The sequence below is a fragment of the Salvelinus sp. IW2-2015 genome, linkage group LG4q.2 (assembly GCF_002910315.2).
Source record: "Salvelinus sp. IW2-2015 linkage group LG4q.2, ASM291031v2, whole genome shotgun sequence".
In the NCBI taxonomy this organism is placed as follows: Eukaryota; Metazoa; Chordata; class Actinopteri; order Salmoniformes; family Salmonidae; genus Salvelinus; species Salvelinus sp. IW2-2015.
The window spans coordinates 26,894,876-26,912,629 of record NC_036843.1 but is presented as its reverse complement, the minus strand read 5'-3'; the positions used below and the strand labels follow the sequence as shown (position 1 = coordinate 26,912,629).

Sequence of the window (17,754 nt, the reverse complement as noted above, 5' to 3'; positions counted from 1 at the left end):
AGAATCACAAGCAGAGCGAATGTTTTATTAATTCGACATGCAACATTGTGTAAGTAGCTGAACTCTTCATTTGTTGCAAATGCTGAAAATAATTTCTCGATGGTAAACCAGTAGCTCACTGGAGGCAGGGAATGAAAGCTCTCGGCGGTGCTCATAGCTACACGGTTAATAAAGGATTTGGGAAGGAAATGGTCAAGATGGCAGCTCCATTTGGAATGTGAAGGTGTGGATTCTTATCGCTAGCGAGCAATTTTTTTTTTAATGTAACCCGCATATTGGAAATAGTAAACAAACACGGAACGCTGTTGATTGTATACAGTAGCTAGCTAACGTTATTCTAGAGGGTGCGCTACACGCCATTCCCAAGATAGGTGATGGAATTCTGTTGGATCACTTAAAATGTCGTATGTATAATAAATCAATTTGTTTACAGACAGACGCTGCAGTAATAAATTCACATGAAACAATGGCCTTTTGAATCGCGCGATCATCAGAGAAAAGACAGTCGACGGGACGCACGTGGAGTTCAATCATCTGGAGGTGTGGAATGTGGACCGTGGACACATTTGACTCATTATGCATGCTTTAAATGAGTCTGGTGATTGATTGCTAATATTATGCATGATAACCAAACGAATAATAGCCTATTATTAATGGAATGCAACTTTGTTGATCAGTGTATACCGAATACAAGCAAGAAACCAAGGAGAGGAATATGGCTGGAGTATCACACAATGAACCACTCTCTCAGGATATTGACATCGATCCAGACTTTGAGCCCCAGAAACGACCAAGGTCTTGCACCTGGCCTCTGCCTCGACCAGAGTCCAATGCAGGGAAGCCCGAATCAAACGATGACAGCATCCCCGAGGAAGAGGATGATGATGTCACAGCACCCAGCAGCTCTAGCTCTTATACTGCCAATAATGTGAATGGTGGCATAGCCATACATCAGAACACAAAGAACTCTTCTAAACACCCATGCTTCACCACCACCACTAAGGAAGAAGTACTAAATCCCACTTCCAAAGAGGGGAATGACGTCGATGGGTCCTCCTTGTCCACACAGACGCATGCTGTCTCAGCTCTCAATGGCCTGGCCTCCCAACCTAGGAAGTCTTCAGCTAGGAGGAATGCCTGGGGGAACTACTCCTATGCGGACCTCATCACCCAGGCCATAGAGAGCTCCCCGGACCAGAGGCTGACATTATCCCAGATCTATGAGTGGATGGTGAGGTCTGTCCCTTACTTCAAGGACAAAGGAGACAGCAACAGCTCTGCAGGCTGGAAGGTGAGCAGCAGGGTGACATCACTGATATGGGATGATGCTTTCAGTAATAACACTGTAACAAAGGCTGTGTGAGTGAGCCCATGTCTTCTTAGTGTGCACTGTCATCTGCAGGTGGCATCTGAGTTGATAAAGATATACAATGCTTTCACTTGGAGTTAATCTGTTTTAGGTAGGCTACATACTGTACATATTGTAGTGAGGGGACACTCGGGGTATTCAATCACACACATACCAAGGACCACAGTATGTTTTTTGGTATAAAGTCTTCCTCCATCTAGACCAGGGATAGGGGTGGGGGCCACAAAAGCTCAACTCATTAGGAGCCGCAAGTGGCTTGCGGGTCTGCTTACCCACATCCATACCCACACGTAGTCAGAGCCGGCCCTATTCTATTGGGGGCCCCACGTGAAATTTGTTGCGAGTAGTGTCCCCCCCCTTGACAGCGGAGATAAAATAAATAACTATATTGTTTTTAGAGTATATTTCCTGCAATTCTACACGGGACGTAGAGAAAATGTTTTAGTTTTTAAAGCAAGTTTGCTGCAATTCTACACATTTTGCCATGGGGCAGAGAGAACAATGTGCAGTTTTAAAGCTAATTTCCTGTAATTCCTGGGGTTATATGGCCTGGGGTGATAGTGTTCTTATAGGTGCTACACATAAAAATGTATTTCAGAAAATGTCCATAATATATATCTGCCGCTAATAGTGGAATGATAGTGTTTCATAGTGTTACTTACCCACCAGTGTTGGGATTGGCTGTGATATTCGCCTATTGAGTTCTCCCGCTGGATTGGCATCTGTTGTCATACTGAGAAAAGCTGTTCTGACTTTGTGGCTGTGTTATCTAGTGGAAATCGCTGTCATTTCCTTGTTGCAAAAATTCTACACTGTTTGCTCAAATTCAGTTTATCTGAGATAACAAGCACTAATAGTGCTTGTTATCATTGTACCATCTAAATCGCTATGAAATATATATTTTCAGTAACAAATATCGTTTTTACAGTTTGAAGCTGGTGGACCAAAACTGAAACCCAACAAATTTTCAAACAACTATAAAAACGATATATTTTTGTTATTGAAAAGATATTTCACAGCGATTTAGATGGTACAATGATAACAAGCACTGCATAGTGTAGGGTTTCTCACAGAAACTGAAATTGAGCGAACAGTGGCGGGTAAGTAATACTGTAAAACAATATCATTCCACTATCAGCGGCAGATATATTATGGACATTTTCTGGAATTACAATGCATACAAAAAAAATGATAACCAGCTGGGATTGGAAAGTGTGTGGCTGCCTGATAGAAACAAGGGATGCCCCATGCAGATATCACTATTGCATGAGGCCCCTCCTGAGTGTAGCCAACACCAACCTTGTCACCCGGCCTATGACAGTGCTGTAATAGAAGCAGATGCATACATACACTGTCATTCAACCCTCTTGATGAAGACCATTCAGAGAAAGCTGGACAATCAGATGCTGTCTCGAGTTTAGGACAGAACCATATAGGCCTACACTATGGCTCTGGTTTAGGAGACTTAGGTTATATACTGTCAGCCTGGGTCCAAACCCGAATTGTTCAGTTTCACTTTACGCTACTCGTACTGTAACACTGAGTGGAGAGTTCCTCTGACTGACACTGTCTTATCAGAGTATTTGCATGTAGAAGAGGCCCTCTGGCCTGCAGGGGATCTCGGCTCAATGTAACAAATTACAACAAACACTTTTCTTGTAAGGAAATATTTGTCAGCAGTTGAAAATTAAACATTTTAATGAAATTAAAACACATTTAGGGTGACCAATTGTAATGTTAGTGGAAGTTTAGGTTGGTGTCCTTTTGATCTGTGTTTATTCATCCGAGCAGTTTTCAGTGACATAATCGGAAACAAAGGCGCAGTTAAACACATTTGTTTCCCAAATGGCATCGTCTTTCCTTTTATAGTGCATTTGTTTTTACTAGGGTCCCGTAGGGTCTGGTCACTACAGTATGTAGGGGAAGAAGGGGGCTCCCGGGTGGCGCAGTGGTCTAGGGCACTGCAACGCTAGCTGCGCCACCAGAGTCTCTGGGTTCGCGCCCAGGCTCTGTCGCAGCCGGCCGCGACCGGGAGGTCCGTGGGGCGACGCACAATTGGCCTAGCGTCGTCCGGGTTAGGGAGGGTTTGGCGGGTAGGGATATCCTTGTCTCATCGCGCTCCAGCGACTCCTGTGGCGGGCCGGGCGCAGTGCGCGCTAACCAAGGGGGCCAGGTGCACGGTGTTTCCTCCGACACATTGGTGCAGCTGGCTTCCGGGTTGGAGGCGCGCTGTGTTAAGAAGCAGTGCGGCTTGGTTGGGTTGTGCTTCGGAGGACGCATGGCTTTCGACCTTCGTCTCTCCCGAGCCCGTACGGGAGTTGTAGCGATGAGACAAGATAGTAATTACTAGCGATTGGATACCACGAAAATTGGGGAGAAAAGGGGGTAAACATTATTATTATTATTTTTTTTTTGTATGTAGAAAGACAACAGCCAATGAAGGTAGTTATTTTCCTTTCATTTCTCCCGAGTGGAGATACTTCTTCATCCACCTTTTCCCATTTTATGAGTATTGTTTTTCCTGGGGAGTATTCATTAGTTCAGGTAGTCCCTCTCATCAGAGGCCTCTCTTCTAGTGCCCTTATAACCTGGTGGTTAAAGGGATAGTTCCGGATTTTGGCTATGAAGCAAACGTGAAGGAAGTTAGAGGTAGTTTCGCACAAAGACTGGTGGCATGCTAGCTGTAGCCGAAGACTACCCGTCTCTGCGCTAAGCAAGTTAGCATTGGCTCGCAAAACTACCCCTAACTTCCTTCATACTGGATGCAGAGACATAAAAATGGTATCTATTAGTTCATCTGAGTCTTGGGAGGTAGATAGATCTTCATTGCTAAAATCCTGAAATATCCCTTTAAGCCTATAATTTTGGTCCGCAAAGGGCTCTCTCTGTCTGGTCTGTTGTCTCTTGCCTCTGTTTGATTCTGGGTATTAGTTTGGCCTGGAAAACCAATCCATCCGTCATGGAATCGAGTCTAATGAAAGCTTCAGCTTTGCTGGATTTAAATGGAAAAAAGAGGTTTGGAAATAGAAATAGTCTAGGTTTGTAATCCTGTGCAACTGTTGGATAGAGGTTGGTGGGTCTAAAGAAATGGAATAATTAAAATGTTGGTGTTTTATTTTTATTTAACATTTATTTAACTAGGCAAGTCAGTCAAATTCGAATTTACAATGACAGTCAAACCCTAACCCGGAAGATGCTGGGCCAATTGTGCGGCGCCCTATGGGACTCCCAGTCACGACCGGTTATGATACAGCCTGGAATCGAACCAGGGTCTGTAGTGATGCCTCTAGCACTGAGATGCAGTGCCTTAGACCGCAACGCCACTAGGATCATTACTATGATAATGATCATAGTTATAACAATAAATCAATAACGAGGGTCTTATTCTGGTGACACGGGCTGTGTCCGAATACCCATACTTGCGTCCTCAATAGTAGGCTGTTTGAATATGTGAAAAAATAAAGCTTAATAGTATACGACATTTTGAGAATCAAATATACTTTTAATGCCTGGACGTCATACTCGTTTCGGCTTTGACAACAGCTGATCAATTAGATATGGGGATGTGCTACCAAAATCAACTAATCAATCAATCAATCAATCAATTTTATTTTATATAGCCCTTCGTACATCAGCTAATATCTCGAAGTGCTGTACAGACACCCAGCCTAAAACCCCAAACAGCTAGTAATGCAGGTGTAGAAGCACTAATAGCGTGAAACAACGCAATGATGCATTCTCAGTATGCAAATATAGAATGTTTTAATAGTATGTGACATTTCGAAAATCAAGTATGGTTAAAATCCCAGGGTGTTATACTCATTCCGGCTCGTCATCTAGTAGAATTCGATGCACACTTTTCCACCGTGCATTGGAAGAGGTGGGCTGCAAGTTCTCTTCAAGTAGCAAACAACAAAACTAGGCTACTTAATTGGGAAGATGTCCAAAGCTTCTTTGGTGGTTTTCAAATGTAGGCTAAGTAGTTTTTGTTCTCCTTAAAATGATCACAAGTATTGCATCTTTGGAAACATTCTTAAAAAAAAAAAAATACAAATCCCAAATTGGATTACTAGTTTCTCACTGAAGTGTTATTTGTTCCCTTGGCCTTCGTCAGAGCTTTAAAACAAAATACTAAACCATCTTTTGATTTCTGAATCTGTCGGCACCGGGGACTCGGGAAATGGCTGCTTTTGAGTTGAACATGTGAATTGTTTTAGTTTTGTTGGCTAGTCTACCTATTTTGTTTATGGATCAAGCCTTAGCAGTCATTTTGATCTCGTTCCCAATAATTAGTGCGTTAGTTTATTATGTTGCTGTCCAGCGGTTCTGAATTTCTGTGAACTAGCCTTTTGATTTGAACATTTAGAATAGTTTTGGTGTGTGTACTAGGCTATTTGATTTCATATAAATGTTACAGCACTTTGGTATCACTAAATATGTCGAAATGGAACTAAATGATCTGTTTGACTTCAGCACTTTTTAAATGGGATAGATGGGCTATATGGTCTACGGTGTAGGTCAAATGTTATAGGCAGACTGAGTAGGCCTATAACTAACCTATTCTATTCAGAGTTTAGGCTGGTTAATGCGATATATGTCTGTTGAATTTGCACTCGGCCCCTCCGCACCTAAGCCAATCAGGAGCCGCTACTGCGTTGTTGCCATGGAATACTGCATACTTTTTACTAAACGGTACGTGCTAAATAGTATGCGCCAATGAGTAAATAGCATGCCGTTTTAAGTATGGTATTCGGACACGGCCCTGATGATCGTTGTTTGACAAATAAAAATATTGTTATCCATAATATCTCCATGTAGATATTTGGTATTTTATTAGGATCCCCATTAGCTGTTGCCAAAGCAGCAGCTACTCTTCCTGGGGTCCACACAAACCATGAAACATAATACAGAACATCAATAGACAAGGACAGAACTACATTAAAAAAAAATAAAGGCACATGTAGCCTACACATCAGTGCATACACACAAACTATCGAGGTCAAATAGTGGAAAGGCGTTGTGCCGTGAGGTGTTTAAAAAATAAAAATAAAAAAAATAAAAAACAGGTTTGCTGTTTATTTGAGCAATATGAGATGGAAGGAAGTTCCATGCAATAAGGGCTCTACATAATACTACGCTTTCTTGAATTTGTTCTGGATTTGTGGATTGTGAAAAGACCCCTGGTGGCATGTCTGGTGGGATAAGTGTGTGTCAGAGCTGTGTGTAAGTTGACTATGCAAACAATTTGGAATTTTAATCACATTAATGTTTCATATAAAAAGAAGTGATGCAGTCAGTCTCTCCTCAACTCTTAGCCAAGAGAGACTGGCATGCATAGTATTTTTATCAGCCCTCTGATTACAATGAAGAGCAAAATGTGCCGCTCTGTTCTGGGCCAGCTGCAGCTTAACTAGGTCTTTCCTTGCAGCACTGGACCACACGACTGGACAATAATCAAGATACGACAAACTAGAGCCTGCAGGACTTGCTTTTTGGAGTGTGTTGTCAAAAAAAGCAGAGCATCTCTTTATTACGGCCAGACCTCTCCCCATCTTTACAACCATTGAATCTATATGTTTTGACCATGACAGTTTACAATCTAAGGTAACGCCAAGTAATTTAGTCTCCTCAACTTGTTCGACAGCCACACGATTCATTACCAGATTCAGCTGAGGTCTAGAACTTAAGGAATGATTTGTACCAAATACATGGCTCTTAGTTTTGGAGATGTTCAGGACCAGTTTATTACTGGCCACCCATTCCAAAACAGACTGCAACTCTTTAAGGGTTTCAGTGACTTCATTAGCTGTGGTTGCTGATGTGTATATGGTTGAATCATTAGCCTACCCGCGCTGTACCTGTGAGCTGTTAGGGCGCAGGTGTGCCAATACCAGAGTAGGCACCTTTTCTATTTAACGCAACAGTTTTTGACCGCTATCGGTAGAGTTTAAAATGCGATAAAAACACATTGAACTTTACATTTTTATTCGGTACCTGAAAACTTAAGCGAGAAAGTGCACACAATGTACTATGTCATCACGCACTGATATTTATCCACAACAAGTCAGTTTGGTGGAAACCCACCACTGGTGGGAAAATGAGCATACTTTCTTTATGCAGATTTATGAATATTCACATGAAAGTCTGTCACCAATTGGATGGGAACCTAGCTAGTCATGGAAATAGTCACGCAACAAACCACTTATGATTACTTGTGGGTGGCTCACACTGTTAAGGCGTCCGCATGCTTCCCAGCCGAAACAGTTCAGAAGAGTTTGTGTATATGTTATGACGTCATTTTGTGACATTTTAGTTCGTTTAGGACATCGGTAAGGTTTTTTTTGTTACTGTTAGGGCACACAGAATTTTTTTCTTGAGGCAAGCCAAAGTCGGTTGCCGAATTCTACGACCCTTCGTCGGTGATTGGTCAACAGTAGGGATTCTTCAATAAAGTCTTTGTGATTCAACGAGAGAGATTTTTTAATTGAGAAATACTGCACCAAACATCTTATGTAAAATTGTGTGGTTATGATCTTGGCAAAAATGTCAAAATTACAGATTTATTGAGTTGGATTCATTCTAATTATTTTGAGGAAGTGTATGCTGGCTACGGCGTCTCAAAATGGACAAACAGTACTATTGACGCTTTTTTTCTAGTTTTTCAAACGACGATTCGGCTTGCCTCCAGCCAAACTGAAGCATGCTGACGGCTTTAGAGATCACCATTTAGGTCTTAGTTTCAATAGGTTAGTTCTATTCTTCTATTGACACTATATATCTGGTACAGTAGTATACTGATACTCTGTACACATAGGAAGAGGTTTAGACTGCATATTAGGGAGGGGTTTAGCCTATAGTTCTATGGTCAGTAGTTCATCTCAGCTATTAGACAGTGTGGCATTAAGGAATATAAGATTTAGACTGTCTATCTGTATCGGCTGAGCTGGTGCAAGGTCGGTGCATTATGTCCTTTATGAAGAGTGGTTTGGGGCTAATCGTTGACGTTGTTAATCTATACAGTAGGTAATTCGGCTCCCACTTTGATAATAACGCTATGTTTTATGCCATACATTAGTGCTTCTGTTCAACCTTGAATATACTTTTATTTAGCCCTGCAGTCAACCCAACATGTTTCATACATAACTTACCTATTTAGTGCACATTTGTTCTGAAACATTTTGTTTGTAAGTCTTATTTTTTACGGAATGGATGCATTATGCCAGGTTGCTAGGCAATGCACCCTTTGCTGTAGCTATTGTCCTGGTACAGTGTTATGGGTCTACCTACTATGGTTAGTTTACAATCAATGGGAGTCTTGCCATTGGCTGCTGTGCTCCATACCTCCATCTTTTTTTTTTTTTGGCTGGTGGCCCGAGCACAAGAATCAGAATCAGCTGACTGGAAACTATGTAGGTCAATGTGTAGCAGTAAGAGGGAGTGAGAGATGGGACCGAGAGAGATTGATAGCGAGGGAGAAATAGAGGGTGTCTGAGGGAGAGACGGGGATGATGTGAGCGGGGCGAGAAATAGAGGGGGAAGAGGCGTGCTGCTGGTTTACTCTGGATCTGGCGTTGCTTTGTGTAGACTGGAAGAATTCTGGTGTCTGTGTCGGTTTGTCTCTCTGTCTTCACAAGGAGGCTTTGGTCAAAGGCTGCTACCGGCTGCTGCTGTTGTATGACAGAGTGGGGGAAGGGAGCGCCGCAGTGGGTGCTTCTAGTTCTGTCTTTTTACAGAAAGCACTGCATATTGGGCTCCCACTGCATCTCAGTGCTAGAGGCGTCACTACAGACCCTGGTTCGATTCCAGGCTCTATCACAACTGGCCATGATTGGGAGTCCGGCGCACAATTAGCCCACTGTCGTCCGGGTTTGGGCCAGGTTAGGCTGTCATTGTAAATAAGAATTTGTTCTTATTAACTGACTTGCCTAGTTAAATAAAGGTTAAAAAAATATATATTTTTCTAAAAATATAGAGATCACATTCTACTTGCAATTATACATGGGAAAATACAAATAATACAACAATGTATAGATTTAGATCTGAATGAGGTAGGTTTGTGTAACCTAATCAGCTAAATTGATACAGCAGAGTATTGCGATATCTTGACTCCAAGTATCAAAAATAATTGATGATGATAATAATAAGTAGTTAACTCTAGCTAGCGCTAGTCAGCTGTACCTGTGCCAAAACTCCAGAATTTCTCGTTCTCTAGCTTGTTCTCTATCTTCTTTTCTTTTTAAAATGGTGAGCCAGCACGTTTCCAGCACTTTTTTAATATCTATGTCTGATCACAACTCGTTTTCTCATGGCTCTCTCTTGTCCCTCTGCAGCAGACATGGTGTGCAATATCTTTGGCAGTATTGTACAGTTGAAGTCGGAAGTTTACATACACCATAGCCAAATACATTTAAACTCAGTTTTTCACAATTCCTGACATTTAATCCTAGTAAAAATTCCCTGTCTTAGGTCAGTTAGGATCACCACTTTTATTTTAATAATGTGAAATGTCAGAATAATAGTAGATAATTATTTATTTCAGCTTTTATTTCTTTCATCACATTCCCAGTGGGTCAGAAGTTTACATACACTCAATTAGTATTTGGTAGCATTGCTAGCATTGCTACCCAAGTTAAACAATTTAAATTGTTTAACTTGGGTCAAACGTTTCGGGTAGCCTTCCACAAGCTTCTCACAATAAGTTGGGTGAGTTTTGCCCCATTCCTCCTGACAGGGATGGTGTAACTGAGTCAGGTTTGTAGGCCTCCTTGCTCGCACACACTTTTTCAGTTCTGCCCACAAATTTTCTATGGGATTGAGGTCAGGGCTTTGTGATGGCCACTCCAATATCTTGACTTTGTTGTCCTTAAGCCATTTTGCCACAACTTTGGAAGTATGCTTGGGGTCATTGTCCATTTGGAAGACCCATTTGCGACCAAGCTTTAACTTCATGACTGATGTTGCTTCAATATATCCACATCATTTTCCATCCTCATGATGCCATCTATTTTGTGAAGTGCACCACTCCCTCCTGCAGCAAAGCACCCCCACAACATGATGCTGCCACCGTGCTTCACGGTTGGGATGGTGTTCTTCGGCTTGCAAGCCTCCCCCTTTTTCCTCAACATAACTATGGTCATTATGGCCAAACAGTTCTATTTTTGTTTCATCAGACCAGAGAACATTTCTCCAAAAAGTTCGATCTTTGTCCCAAGGATCATTTGCTCCCAAGGATGAACCAGACTTGTGGAGGTCTACAATTGTTTTTCTGAGGTCTTAGCTGATTTCTTTTGATTTTTCCATGATGTCAAGCAAAGAGGCACTGAGTTTGAAGGTAGGCCTTGAAATGCATCCACAGATACACCTCCAATTAACTCAAATGATGTCAATTAGCCTATCAGAATCTTCTAAAGCCATGACTTCATTTTCTGGAATTTTCCAAGCTGTTTAAAGGCACAGTCAACTTAGTGTATGTAAACTTCGGACCCACTGGAATTGGGATACAGTGAAATAATCTGTATGTAATCAATTGTTGGGAAAATTACTTGTGTCATGCACAAAGCTATAGTTTGTTAACAAGAAATGTATGGAGTGGTTGAAAAATGAGTTTTAATGACTCCGACCTAAGTGAATGTGACCTTCCCGACTTCAACTGTATATAAAATGGCAGTATTGAATCGCAGTACATATAGAATCGTGAGAATCGCAATACATATCGTGTCAGCACCTACACTACCGGTCAAACGTTTTAGAACACCTACTCATTCAAGGGTTTTTCTTTATTTGTACTATTTTCTACATTGTAGAATAACATAAACACTATGAAATATGGAATCATGAAGTAACCAAAAAAGTGTTAAACAAATCAAAATATATTTTATATTTGAGATTCTTCAAATAGCCACCCTTTGCCTTGATGACAGCTTTGCACACTCTTGGCATTCTCAACCAGCTTCATGAGATAGTCACCTGGAATGCATTTAAATTAGCAGGTGTGTCTTGTTAAAAGTTAATATGTGGAATTTCTTTCCTCAATGCGTTTGAGCCAATCAGTTGTGTTGTGACAAGTTAAGGGGGTATACAGAAGATAGCCCTATTTGGTAAAAGACCAAGTCCATATTATGGCTAGAACAGCTCAAATAAGCAAAGAGAAACGACAGTCCATCATTACTTTAAGACATGAAGGTCAGTCAATACGGAACATTTCAAGAACTTTGAAAGTTTCTTCAAGTGCAGTCGCAAAAACTATCAAGTGCTATGATGAAACTGGCTCTCATGAAGACTGCCACATGAATGGAAGACCCAGAGTTACCTCTGCAACAGAGGATAAGTTCATTAGAATTACCAGCCTCAGAAATTGCAGCCCAAATAAATGCGTCACATAGTTCAAGTAACAGACACTTCTCAACATCAACTGTTCAGAGGAGACTGTGAATCAGGCCTTCATGGTCGAATTGCTGCAAAGAAACCACTACTAAAGGACACCAATAAGAAAAAGAGATTGGCTGGAAAGAAATTCCACAAATTAACTTTTAACAAGGCACACCTGCTAATTTAATTGCATTCCAGGGGACTACCTCATGTAGCTGGTTGAGAGAATGCCAAGAGTGTGCAAAGCTGTCATCAAGGCAAAGGGTGGCTATTTGAAGAATCTTAAATATAAAATATATTTTGATTTGTTTAACACTTTTTTTGTTACTACATGATTCCATATGTGTTATTTCATAGTTTTGATGCCTACACTATACAATGTAGAAAATAGTCAAAATAAAGAAAAACCCTTGAATGAGTAGGTGTTCTAARACTTTTGACCGGTAGTGTAGGTATAGTGATATCGTATCATGGGGTCCCTGCCAATTCCCAGCTTTACAGCTAACCACAGTCATACCCACAGAGGTTGGCATGTTGCAAAGTCTTATCAACCTTGCCAGGCTAAGTAAAAGAACGACTGATGAGTCGTGCATTAACAGTTCAGGAAAAGAGAAGCATGTTTCACTCCTGACTGGATGATAAAAGTGTGTCACTGCTTAGTTTAATCCTGTAATTGGCTTGGAGCGAGTCAGTGACCGAGGGGTTTTCGGGAAGTTTGATGTCAACAGACCAAAACATTGACCCATATTTAGATATAGACAGAACAGCCCACTGACCCATAGGAAAGAATAGGCCGGTTTGGTCAGTGATCTATCTCGCATCACAAATGTCCAGCTTTGCATAGTAGGCAGACGTATGCATATCAGATTTTGCTAGGCAAAATGGTAGAGGCACTTAGGACTACCCTTGAACACTGACACATATCCATACATCTCTCATTAACCCACCCCTCTCCAAGCCCTGGTGCTGCAGACCCAGAAATGACTTACTGCATTTTCTCCTCTCCCCTGCTCTCCTTTGCTTCGCTCTGTGGCAGGACTCCCTGTTAGTGTAACCTGAATGCACAGACAGACTCCAGCCCTTTTAATTTAGAAGCTACATGGTTGAGAATATCTCCAGGGAAATATGTTAGACCTTTTACAGCAGCAGACAGAAAATAGGTCACAGCTGCATTGGAATACTGTATCTCCCAGAATGAGACCCACACATTGCATAACTGCAGTGTAATAACCCGTGTGTGTATAGTATTGTTTTCTCCCTTTACTTTGCTTCTCAGCTTTATGTCCAGTGTGTATGTATGATTGAGCAGAGGCTTTTTTTTTTTTTTTTTACAGGGGTTAAGTCTCCATATAAAAAAATTTTGGGAGCAATTTTACCACCAAGAATCTTTAACATCAAAGACGATCCACAAATTTGCATCAGGGATTAAATCAATACTGCAAAATTCACATGCATTGGGCTCTTTCTCCATCGAAAACATGTTTTATGTATTGTTGCTCTTAAACCTGTGTAGTAACACTGTAATTAACAGGTAACAATATTTTATTAACCTCCTGTTAAAGTGTCACACAAAACTAACCCTTTCCTCTATCTCCAGAACTCCATCCGACACAACCTGTCTCTCCACAGTCGTTTCATGCGGGTGCAGAATGAAGGAACGGGGAAGAGTTCCTGGTGGATGGTCAACCCTGAGGGCGGGAAAGGCGGCAAAGCTCCACGACGACGGGCCGTATCCATGGACAACAGCAACAAGCTGATCAAAGGTGCTCGAGGCCGCGCCGCCAAGAAGAAAGCATCTCTAGGCCTACAGGCCGTCCAAGATGGCAGCTCCGAGAGTTTATCCTTATCCTCTAGCTTGTCCAAGTGGACAGGAAGTCCCACGTCTCGCAGCAGCGACGAACTGGATGCCTGGACGGACTTCAGGTCTCGCACCAACTCCAACGCCAGCACAATCAGCGGGCGCCTTTCCCCCATCCTGGCCAACCCAGAGCTGGACGAGGCGCTGGATGACGACTCCATCTCTCCCCTCTCCCCCATGCTCTACTCCAGTCCCAGCAGTTTGTCTCCCTCCACCGGCCCCCTAGGTCTGGCCGACCTGGCCCTCACTATGAACCTCAATGACGGGCTCCCTGACGACCTGATGGGCGACCTTCTGGACAACATCAGCCTGACGGCGTCCCAGCAGCCCCTGGGGCAGGAGGTGGAGAGCGGAGGACCCAATCAGATGGGGAGCTCAGTGTTAACCTTCAGCTGTTCAGGAGGTAGTAGTAGTCTGGGCATCCCATCCTCCGGCAGCTACGGGCCTCCCATCTCCATCTTCCAGCTCAGCCCCCCGTCCTCCTCAGTGACCTCCCTACGCCAGTCCCCCATGCAGACCATCCAGGAGAACCACCAAGCTTCCTTCTCCTGCCTGTCCTCTCGTTTCAACCACCACCACACCCTGCAGGACCTGCTGAGCCTGGAGACACATGGCAGCCATGTCAGCGACATCATGCTCACGCACTCTGACCCACTGATGTCACAAGCCAGCGCCTCTGTCACTTTGTCCCAGAATTCCCGGCGGAATGCCATGCTGCTCCGCAAGGACCCTATGATGTCATCAAACTGGGACGGTGCTGCGGGTCTGAATTCCCAGACTTCCTTAATGCCTGGTTGGCGGGCTCAGGCTGGCTTGTCTACACCTAACAATGAAGTGTTGTGCTCAAGCAATGACTTGGACCAGCAGGCCAAGCAGCTTCTCCAGCACCTACCGTCTCCCAGTAGAAACTCTTCTATGCAGCTTGGTGGCTCTGGTACCAACAACAGCACCTCTGAAAACCCATTTCAGTTGATCGCTCCGGACCACTTTCCCATCCCTGACGATCTGGATTTGGACGTGTTCAACAGCAGCCTGGACTGTGACATGGACACTATCATACGTAATGAGCTGATGGACGCTGACTGCATTGATGATTTGTGAGTACAGGCCCGGGACTGTGGAGCTCTGTTTAGTCTCTGTGTTGGGAGTTGAGACAGTAACGATCAGTATTATCAGTGGGATTTTAGTAAATGTGAAGTGAAAATGTGAAATAGACACTTATTTTAAGTCTCAGGGATTTATCCTTATGTGGTGATTAGTAAACACTGATATTAAAATGAAATGTTATTTTGTTTTTTTTACCCTGCTTCCCATGTCATATTTCTTAACCATACATTAACCAACACAATATTTTTGCCAAACCAGCCGTCAGTCCAGTGTGGTTGACTGCCTGTTTACATCTAACAAGCTCCAGAGAATGTTACCATTATTTTGTATATACTTGATTCAGCTTTTGATGCTTTTACCGGTATGTTCTCAGCAGAAAAGAGGACGAAAGAAATAAGGAAAAAGAGCAATTGTGTATTTTTGAAACGCCTGGCATCAAAGAACCATTCCATGCACCTGTATCATAGAACATTTAGTTTATAAATGTTTAACGTCATCAAATGCAAGGTTATCCACATGGTGTTAATTGTACTGTATGTATGTGATGTTTGGTTAATTTTCTTCAGTGATTTTGGTATTCAATACTCCTGAGCGAATTCTCTGCTTGTAAAGTTGCAATGTCACTCTGCACTATAACATGGCCTGTATTCAATAAAGCATTTCTGAGTATGAGTACTGATACAGGATCAGTTTAGCCTTTTAGATCAACAGTCCTACTCTAAGAAGCTTTATGAATATAGGCCCAGGTGTTGCTTGATTGTTAGTCCTTATAGCAATTCACGATTGCTCTGGAAATGCGATCCCGATGCTCCGTATGGAGGTTTTGACGCGATAGTGGAGCCTCTGGAGGCTTGCAGAGGCCAAATCGAGCTCCCGCACCGCATTGCCGTGCGCCTCCCAAATGTTGTAATAATACGGAGGGCTCCGTATAGCTCTGCATTGACATGATTGGTCGACGGTACATGGGGGCGGAAGGTGCTTTATAAACACATATTAACTTCCTTGACAACTTCCGACAGCTCTGCGAAGTGCAAGATGTCTGAATGCTCTGACTTCTGCGGAGGCAGCGTCGCTCTAAACGCTGTACGGCCATTGCAGATGTTGGATTGACCATGCAGAACCTTTAAGGAAAAGCGTTGTAAAAAAGGACTGGCAGTTGCATGGTAGCATACCATTTAGATAGCTGTTAAATAGGGAACAATTACAGTACAATATCTTCTTGAATATTGCCAAATCTTTTCCACATTCAAGAAATAAAACATTGAAAATGTACTTTGTTCAGCCCGCGCTTTAGTAGAAATAAGGGATAAAGTACATTTCTAAAGGCAAAACAACTGTCACTAATTTTAACAATGGATTTAACTCATGGTTTTCCAATATACTTTGTAAGAACAAAAAAGGGTCAACATAAGCGTTAAGTTTACAATCTCATCCAATGAGAATGGATCTACTTTGTATTTTTACTTATTTTGAACACCCGAAGGAATTACAGTTTACAAAACTCCTATATATTTTTTTTTTACATTGGATTAACATTTACTCATGCTAAATATTGACATCTAGGCAAAGCCTGAAATATCAGGTTATTGAAAAGCCCATTCCATACAGAATCAGAAGCAATAAACTCTTTTAACATTCTGTTTTAAATTATTGCCCCAAAAATAATATAATGTAAATATTTTGAGCCGATTTCTCACATGGAATAGGATTAAGTGAAGAGATTATTACCAAAATTTCGAGTCAACATACATTGTACAAGCTTTACGGGTGTCCTATGCTATTGTGTTGAAAATGTTAGGAGTTTTAATGACTCCTTATTTTCTTGACATCTTTGTAACTCTTAACGCTACCAACATAGGAGTTCTATGTAATAAATGTAGATGGATTTAGACTCCTGATACAACATATTTTGGATTTGTTTCACGATGATTAGATATTAACCATTTGACTGGCTGGTTTTCTGCTGAATTTTTTGTTTGTTTTGTATCATCATTAAAGTAATATTGCAGTATTATTTCTCGTACTGTAGATCACTCACTGCCTACCTATGATCTTATTAACCTTGCTGGTCCTAAATTACGTCACTCTACTTGATGTTTGTTGGCATTCCCTTATGTATTTTCACTTTGGATGATGTAACGTAGGTCTAAGAAATGGTGCATGTAAATAAAAGCTTTGTGAAGCACTATAATCGTCTTGAAAATGTGTCTCGGTCTTTTATTGTATTGAATATTTCTATCAATCTCAACATGTATTTTTTTTTTTTTTTAATACTCATACTCCACTGCTACTGCAAGCGTAACCTAGCAAAAATGGATTGAATTTATATAGCAAAATGTTTGAAGACAAAAGGGATCCTTCTTCTAAGAACATTGTTCGATTTCCTATATGTCCTTTGTCCTCAGACATCATGCTATAGAAAATGGTTGCTAGGGAAACATGCCATCTTAAAATGGGGGATTGATAGCTACCAGATGGTTAAAAATAAAACTGAGTACTGCCTTTTTGGGATAGGAATAGTATGGTGTGTGGATGTACACTTGATTCATAAATTCAATAACAAGGCCATGTTTTTTTATTTAACCAGGCAAGTCAGTTAAGAACAAATTCTTATTTACAATGACAGCCTACTGGGGAACAGTGGGTTTTTACAGATGTGTACCTTGTCAGCTCAAGGATTTGATCCAGCAACCTTTCAGTTATTGGCCCAACACTCTAACCACTAGGCTACCTGCCTCCCCCAAAACATTATTTGATTTCAAGGGGGCACCAGGATATTGCTTTCTTGTTAATCCTCCATCCACAATCACAGTCACCATGCAGTTCAGTCCAGGCTATCACAGCCTCTCTTCTCCTTCTGCTGGTGACAAAGGAATTATGAAACTCCCTTGTCCTTGAGTATTTATTGGTAGAAGTGCACCTTGTGACAATTTTTTATTGGATGTGCCCATCCTCTGTTGGAGCCAATCGGCTTTCCTGTATCCAAGAGAAGTGAGCATGTTGAGCTATTTAAATCCAGCTAGGGGAGCTGATAATAGAATAATGAAGTATT

The 17,754-nt window shown here is 41.8% G+C and overlaps 1 protein-coding gene across 2 annotated transcripts; it reads left to right on the top strand.

Moving 5' to 3' along the window:
* The first annotated feature begins 456 nt into the window (after positions 1-456).
* Positions 457-16,905, top strand: LOC111963550 (forkhead box protein O3). 2 transcript variants are annotated; one of them, XM_023987070.2, is made up of 3 exons: positions 457-540; positions 678-1,291; positions 13,335-16,905. In XM_023987070.2, exons 1-3 carry the CDS (start codon positions 459-461, stop codon positions 14,694-14,696), a joined length of 2,058 nt encoding a protein of 685 aa, XP_023842838.1. In that variant the 5' UTR covers positions 457-458; the 3' UTR covers positions 14,697-16,905. The 2 variants fall into 2 exon arrangements, with proteins under 2 accessions (XP_023842838.1, XP_070299558.1); XM_070443457.1 differs by lacking the exon at positions 457-540 and having other exon boundaries at positions 715-1,291.
* The last annotated feature ends 849 nt before the right edge of the window (positions 16,906-17,754 follow it).

Excerpts from the sequence above, each read along its gene's own strand:
- LOC111963550 (XM_023987070.2), top strand. The coding sequence starts at position 459 with ATGAAACAATGGCCTTTTGAATCGCGCGATCATCAGAGAAAAGACAGT. Across the intron at positions 541-677 it reads TGGAGTTCAATCATCTGGAG|TGTATACCGAATACAAGCAA; the intron begins GTGTGGAATGTG and ends TTTGTTGATCAG. Across the intron at positions 1,292-13,334 it reads ACAGCTCTGCAGGCTGGAAG|AACTCCATCCGACACAACCT; the intron begins GTGAGCAGCAGG and ends CTCTATCTCCAG.